Source organism: Rattus norvegicus, chromosome 20 (assembly GCF_021556685.1).
Source record: "Rattus norvegicus strain SHRSP/BbbUtx chromosome 20, alternate assembly SHRSP_T2T, whole genome shotgun sequence".
NCBI lineage: Eukaryota > Metazoa > Chordata > Mammalia > Rodentia > Muridae > Rattus > Rattus norvegicus.
This window is the reverse complement of record NC_141553.1, coordinates 48,767,351-48,775,000: the sequence shown is the minus strand read 5'-3', so window position 1 is coordinate 48,775,000 and position 7,650 is coordinate 48,767,351. Positions and strand designations below refer to the sequence as shown.

At 45.8% G+C, this 7,650-nt stretch overlaps 1 protein-coding gene across 2 annotated transcripts in view; it reads left to right on the top strand.

Moving 5' to 3' along the window:
- The window catches only part of Armc2 (armadillo repeat containing 2), a 107,784-nt gene that overhangs the window by 52,150 nt on the left and 47,984 nt on the right, over positions 1–7,650 (top strand). For both annotated transcript variants that reach the window (NM_001432282.1, NM_001432283.1), the window contains exon 10: positions 1,321–1,544. In NM_001432282.1, coding sequence (NP_001419211.1) covers positions 1,321–1,544 — 224 coding nt within the window. The remainder of the gene's footprint in view (positions 1–1,320; positions 1,545–7,650) is intronic.

Genomic DNA, 7,650 nt, shown 5'->3' with positions numbered 1-7,650 from the left:
CTCGAGTTACTGCTAGAATAAACACACCTGTAAGTCTTTGACATAATGAAAAAAATTCTACACTCTTGACATAGCAGGAATAAGCCCCCCAACATGAAGAAACCATTGTGGCTATTACAGAATGTAGACATGGACACGGCTGAATACGGAGCAGCCTACCTAACAAAGCCCAATGCCTACCATGGCCCTAAAGAATCCAGGAGTAGACAGAATTACCCGGTGGGAAGCCCTTAGGAGGTGTACGCTGTTCCTTCCGAAGAGGCCACACTGGAAAACGTTGCGGTTATTGCTTGGTAACACGGGACGATGATCTCAGCAAACACGGACAAAACCAGGCATGAAAGAATGTCTAGGGGTTGGGGATTTAGCTCAGTGGTAGAGCACTTGCCTAGCAAGCGCAAGGCCCTGGTTTCGGTTCAGTCCCCAGCTCCGAAAAAAAGAAAAAAGAAAAAGAAAAAAGAAAAAAAGAATGTCTAACACCGAATCGCTTAACTGAGAACTACAGATTAAAAAACAAAACAAAACAAAACAAAATCGAAGGACCCCTCTGACATTCTTATACTTGAGTGTGGTGTCTTCATCCAACCTTGCTCAATTTTTAGCTCCACGGCATGTGGTTCAGTCAGTGGGGTTTTGTTGTTGGGTTTATTTGTTTGTTTATTGATTTGGTTACTTATTTCCAGCTGTCCTGGGGGCTGACCTTAGGGTGTGATGCCTACAAGCACGATGTTTGTGGCTGCTGTTGTTGTTATTGTTTGGTGGTGTTTGTTGTTTGGTGGTGTTGACAGACAGGGCCTCACTCAAATTCAGCTGTGGTCCTTCCACCTTGGACTCCTTCAGGCTGAGAGTATAGATGTCCCCGCCCATGCTACAGAACGGGGAAGGGTGTCCTTAAACTGTCTACAGGGGCGGATGCTACATTCAAAGGACCCTTTTCAGCGACTGAGATTGTCTTTAAAGTTCCCATGGGATCCGTGACCCATTAGGGAAGCAACAAATGCAACCTTGAAGATTCAGTGAAGGTGAAACACTTTACCGTGATTGTCCTTATGGTTACTGTTGGGCAATAACTTGAAACTTTTGTAACTAAATATTTAAGGCTGGTGATTATTCCTGGGAGCCTTGCTCACACAGCAGCAGCCCCTCCTTTTGCTCACACCATTACTGTGGAGATTTGTTGTAGCCGAGGCTCCCATCTGCAGTATCTTCAGGAGCATTTGTCCGTACCCTTGAGTGGACATATTTTGCAAACTGTGTGCCAGCATCAAGTCGAATTGCCGTTGTACTTAGACACTTATAGAAATCCGTCTTTTCTGGCAGAATCTCTACTGGAGGTACTGAGAGACGAAGACCTGCAAAGTAACACCGAGGCTTTTCTCTACTGCATGGGGGCTCTGAAATTCATTTCCGGAAGTCCAGGATTCCTTACCGAGATGGTCAACAAAGGCACGGTGGAAATATTGGTGCAGTTAATAAAGGAAACGACTGAGGACACAGAGAAGCATGGCGCGTGCCTGCCGAATTCTGGCCACTTGCTAGTCCAGGTAGGTGCCGTGCTTGAGAAGGTTAGAGGGTAAAATTGGTTTCCTGACACCATTTAAAGTAGCAGCAGATGAGGGCAGTCCAGGGTCTCGGAGATCAAGGGAAGAAGCGGTCCCTGGCCAGTCAGTGTGTGCCCTATTGAGGCTATTCCGTGGCTTTCAGCACAACCTTCAGTGTTGCTTGCATAGTTCTTCAAAGCAAGCAGGACTGAAAGCTGGCCTTGGCAGGTGTGCACCCAGAATCCCAGAGCTTTCCACGATCAGGGGATCAGGAGTTCAAGGTCATCCTTGAGGTCATTGGGCTTTTTGAGACCAAGGAAGGAAGAGGAAAGGAGGAGGGAAGATACAGAGAGGGAGGGAGGGAGGTAAGAAGGCCTGAACTGAGCCTCATGAAACAGGTCTGTCAACCCCACCCAGTCAGGAAGATGAGGCAGGAGAATGGAAATTAATCAAGGCTCAGTTTTAAAACAGACAATAAAGCGAAAGCTGAGGAGGCTGGTCCCTGGTAGAGTGCATGGTTTCCATCCGCCCCAAAGGGAAAGAAAGTAACAAAGATAAAGGCAGGGTGTGTGTGTGTGTGAAAAGTCTTCCGCACTTTCTGCACAAGAGTTGTGTGTGAGGCTGAGAATTTCCAAGCCAGACCATGGGAATGTTTATAATCCGGGCCTAAGGCCACATCTCCCTCCTGTCTGCAATGACACAGGAGTTAATGACATTGAGTGGAGTTTTTAACAGGCTCCGTGGACGCCATGCAGGACCTCGGGGAGGCAGGCAATAAAACAACCAGGTATAATTCACCTGGTCAGAGCTGGAAGAAAAATTTTCCTGTGCTTACAGTTTTATTACTGCTCTTGTGACAGATTAAATTTCACAGTTAAGTTATTTCCACCCAACCTTCTCTAGCTCTCGCATTCCTTTGTAGATGAGATTTTTACCCTTAATAGCATCTCTGATGTAATAACTCATGGGATTTGAAATGTGCTTATCAATTAACGAGAATGGATTGAACCTTTGGAGTGCTCCGAGACATCAGGAGGGCATGTTAAAAATTAGATTTACACCCTGACTTCAAGATTCTTAAAATATTTAAGATTATTAATTTTAGATTTTGGTCCTCCATTTTGAAAAGATTGTAAAAAATCTCTTTTGGTCAAAGACAAGGCAAGACCATGTTTTGGCAGGAGGGGCTTATAAAGTGTTCTTTTTATGTTGGCTGAATTTTGGATCATGAGCGGGACTTTTGTCTTGAAAGTAGATACTTATGATTACATATGGTGATGGTCGCTTCTGTTAAAATGTAGGAAATATAAGGAAAAGTATAAAAGTTATCTGAGCTAGGCGTGGTGGCACACACCTGTAATCTTGATGCACTTGGGAGGCTGAGGCAGGGGATCATAAATTCAAGGTCAGCTTGAAGCTATCTCAAAACGAAACAAAAAATAACAAGATATTTTTATCCTGAGCTATATGGATATACCTTCAACATTAGACTTTGTTATAATAATATATATATTATATATAGTCTCTGATATATATATACATACATATATATACATATATGTCTGTGTGTGTGTGTGTGTGTGTGTGTGTGTGTGTTTTCTCGAATGTACTATGTACACCAGGCTGGCCTCAAACTCAGAGATGTCTGCCCCTAGAGTGCTGGGATTAAAGGCATGTATTAGAGATATGCCTGGCTGTAATTTATTTATTTATTTATTTATTTATTTATTTATTTATTTATTTATTTATTTATTTATAATTTCATTGCACTTGTGTTTTGCCTGCATGTATGTCTCTGTAAAGATATCAGATCCCTTGGAACTAGAGTGAGAGACAGCTGTGAGCTGCCCTGTGGGGCTGGGAATTGAAGCTGGGTCCTTTGACAGAGAATCCCGTGCCCTTAACCACTAGGCCACTCTCCAGCCCCTCTAGTCTGTATTTTTAATAGTCAATCTGTTTTATGTTACCTCTTCCCTTTGGGTTTCTTCATGTCTGTTCAGTCAGCTTATACTGTTCACAGTCTAGTTAGTACTTTTTAATACTCATAGGTTTTAAAACACGAGACAGTGAAGCTCTCTCGAATTAACTCTGCCTGGCTGCCCCTCTCTCCCTCCCCCCCCCTCTTTCTCTCTCTGCCTCTCTCTGTCTCTCTCTGTCTCTCTCTCTCTCTGCCTCTCTCTGTCTCTCTCTGTGTCTCTCTCTCTCTCTCTGTCTCTCTCTGTCTCTCTCTCTGTCTCTGTCTCTGTGTCTCTCTCTGTCTCTCTGTCTCTCTCTGTCTCTCTGTCTCTATCTATCTATCTATCTATCTATCTATCTATCTATCTATCTATCTGCCTGCTACCTATAGATCAGGATGTAAAGCTCTCAGCTCTTCTCCAGCACCATGTTTCTTGCTATGATGATGGTAGAATAACCCTCTAAAATTGTAAGGGAGACCCCAGTTTTGAGTTGTTAGAGTTACTAAGAGTTGCCTTGTCTTATGTCTCTGCACAGCAGTTGAACAATAACTTAGCCTCAAATTCTCAATCATGCTTATCTTTGTTGGGTAATTTTTGTTTGTTTGTTTGTTTGTTTGTTTTTAAGGCAGGGTTTCTGTGTAGCTCTGCTTGTCCTGGAACTCACTCTATATAACAAGCTCTGAGATCCACCTACGTCTGCCCTGAGCAGTGGGATTTGAGACAAAGCTTCTCTCTGTTTAGCTCAGGCCTGCCTCTTGATTGTAATTTTCTTTCTCCATCCACCCAAGTGCTGGGATTATAGGCATGTACCCCGGCATCTGGGCCCTTTTTAATGCCACAGATTGGTCATTCTTTTTTAAGTCAACACATCTTTTTTTCCAACCTGTTCTATGTCTGTGGTGCCATTTTATATGTTAAGAATAAAGTCCATTGATATAAAGGAACATTGGTGCTACCAGGAGCAAATGTGTGTCAGATCAAGAAATGAGGGCACTAAGTAGGCGTGGTGGTCAAGACCATAATGTCAGCACTCAGGCGTTTGAAGCCAAAAAATTTCAAGTTCATGGCCAGTCTGAGTTAGATAACAGGCTATTGTCTCAGAGAATAAACAAGCCCTACTCCTCCCTCAAACTTGAAATCAAATCTCTGCTGCTGTTTAGCTCGGAGCATTGCTGGTTTTCACTTCTCTTCTCTGGGATTAGCCCTGGGCCCACTGGGTCAGCCTTTCCACCCATTTCCTCTAGGGGGCGCAGTAGAGCTTCGCACCGCCCACCACCGCCTCCACATCACAGCTGGCTTAGGCGTTGTCTTCAACATCTTTCTTTGAACCTAGGATCTGGTAGAGACTGTGGGGACCATGGTCTGCACCCCGTGTCCTACGCAGCTGGAGAAAGCGAAGCCCACTGTGGCCACTTAAGAGCATGTCCCTGCCGTGCGTGCACACCACGTGCCTCGTGCAAGCTATCACCACGTTTGAGCGTTTACAGATCTGGGTAGGAAGGGAGTTTGTTTTATGCTTGCCATTTGCAGAATCCCAAAAAACTGGACAGTCCTTCCTATTTAGTTAAAACAAAAATGTTGGACTCAGTACCCCAAGACTGTAAGCCCACCATCTGAGAGACTAAAATAGACGATGTGTGAGTTCAAGGCCAGACCAAGCTACAGACAAGACCCATGTCAGAAAAGAAATTTGGTCAGGGAAAGAAAACAGACAAGAAGCTGCTTTATACTGAACGCATAATAAAATGTAGGCAATGTGACTTCACCCCAGAATACTGCATACACACACACACACACACACACACACACACACACACACACACAGAGAGAGAGAGAGAGAGAGAGAGAGAGAGAGAGAGAGAGAGAGACCTGTACCCCACATGAGAAATAGCAACCTCTGTCCATCTGCTGGGAACCCAGTTTTTAATGACATACAAATCGTAGTGGTCTATTTGTTCATTGAAATGAGACGGCCATTCTTCACTTAGGAACTTCCCTTCCTGTAAAGGAATCCTTTATCTGCTGGAGCGACTGGCCTCTTACTCACTTGATGAGAGAACGGGCATTCAGACTCGAGCCCTGCCTTTTCCCGTCTGCCTTTCCTTGGGAAGCAGTTTCCCAGTGGCTGCTCAAACTGCTTCACCAAGGACAGCGAGTCCAGAGATGTGGGGAGACTGGGCACTCACGATTATATAATGCCTTGAGTTCTGAACTATGGAAGGGTGGGGCCCATAGCCATGGGTAGGGGATGAATTTTATAGCTAAGTCCTCAAGTGCTGCTGACCTACCCAGTCCCAGGCTCCGTCTGTGCCTAGAGTTTCACAAAATACCGTATTGTGGCGGCAGCTTACTTTTACAAGAGGAAAGGAAAAGTGGGATCAGGACAGGCCTGGACAAAGCCACCAATCAGGAAGGAGGGTTAAAGCCTGGCCAGGGAGAATATGCTAAAGGTATTTCCTCTGCAGCCAGGAAGATCCAGGGGGGAACTAAGGATCCATGCTCCCCATTTGCCCAGAGCCATTCGCTTGCGATTAAGTTAGCGTGTCTGTTCAGCCCTGTCGCTCCTCCGTGCCGTGAATGTATCCATCACAGCAGTGAAGATATGCCACTAACTTCCATGTCTCTGGATGACCTGGAACTCCCGGGGATGCTCCTGCCTCTGTCTCTCCCAGCTACTAGAGTTACAACTGCACACCCCACACATTCTTTCTCAGTGGTTGCTAATGCATCTCCCGCAGGCTCCCCTTCCTTACTTTGGCACCTCCACAATTCTGTGCAATCTATACACCCTCCAAGTTCTCTCCGGTCTTAGTGGCTCATGATTATTAAATTAGGAGGATGGAGGGGCAGTGGTGGCGCACACCTTTAGTCCCAGAACTTGGGAGGCAGATGCAGGAGAATCTCTGAGTTCAAGGCCAGCCAGGTTTCCAGGATGGCCATGTCTATAGAGAAACCCAGTCTAGAGAAAGAACAACAATAAAAATTGGATCAAGTCATATATCCATTTTTCTGAGGTAAGGAAGCATCCAGGTAGCAAATAGATACCCAGTAACGATCATAGGCACATGCTAATGTTGGGGGGCGGGGCAGAGACATGAGTACTTCCAGCTGGGCGGGGGGGGGGGCAAGAATACTTCCAGGGGGGGGGGAGGGGGCAGGATTACTTCCGACTGGGGGTGGGGGGTGGAGACAGGAGTACTTCCAGCGGGGGAGGGGGGCAGAGTACTTCTGGCTGAGGTGAAAAAGCCATGGCAGGAAATGCGGTCCACAGACACCGGCAGGCTTGTGAATTACCAACACTTTCCTATGCATGTGCATTCATGGACGTCCATGAGAGTCTTGGGAAAACTTGGCTCTAACGTCTTCATGTGTGCAGTGACGCCGCGTGTTGTTGGTATCTTCTGTTTCCTCCAGACTGTATTCACCCTATGCGAGACAACGTGAACCTTCTCTGGTTACCACAGAGGCTTGGACTCAGACACATATGTGGTCTCTGTTGGGCAAAAGTCCAAGGAATGAATGTACTTTTAGTACTAGAGGGAGCCGGGTTCAGCTGAGGTCAGGAATGGTGTCGATTGGCTGTTCACTCCCTGGGCCCCGCTTGCCGTCTCTGGTGACTGCTCATCATTTCTCAGCACCAGTGCGAAGTGAACCGTTTTGCAATTGGCAGTTGAAATAAAACTTGAGGGATTTGAGGTATGGATAGCCCACAACCGAGAAATAAAATAAGTGTGTTTTCAGACAAATGACAAATAGAATGGGGAAGCAGTGGACAGGAGGCCACAGTCTAGTACTCGAGGCCACCTGCAGGCTTGCTGACTTCCTGCACTCGCTTTTCCTCATCTCACAAAGGAGAACGGAATCCCTTTCTTGCCTTGCTCCAAGGGTTGTTTAGAGCAGCCAGTGGGGTGAGTAGTTTGTCACCCGTGGGATGCTGACAGCTCATTTGCATAACACCTTTTGCTATATCAAAGATGAAATCTTGACTGTGGGGTTGAAGAAGCATCATGATTTCCAGATTCCTTTTTTTTTTTTTTCTTTTTTCTTTTTTTCGAAGCTGGGGACCAAACCCAGGGCCTTGAGCTTGCTAGGCAAGCGCTCTACCACTGAGCTAAATCCCCAACCCCGATTTCCAGATTCCTTAATTGTAG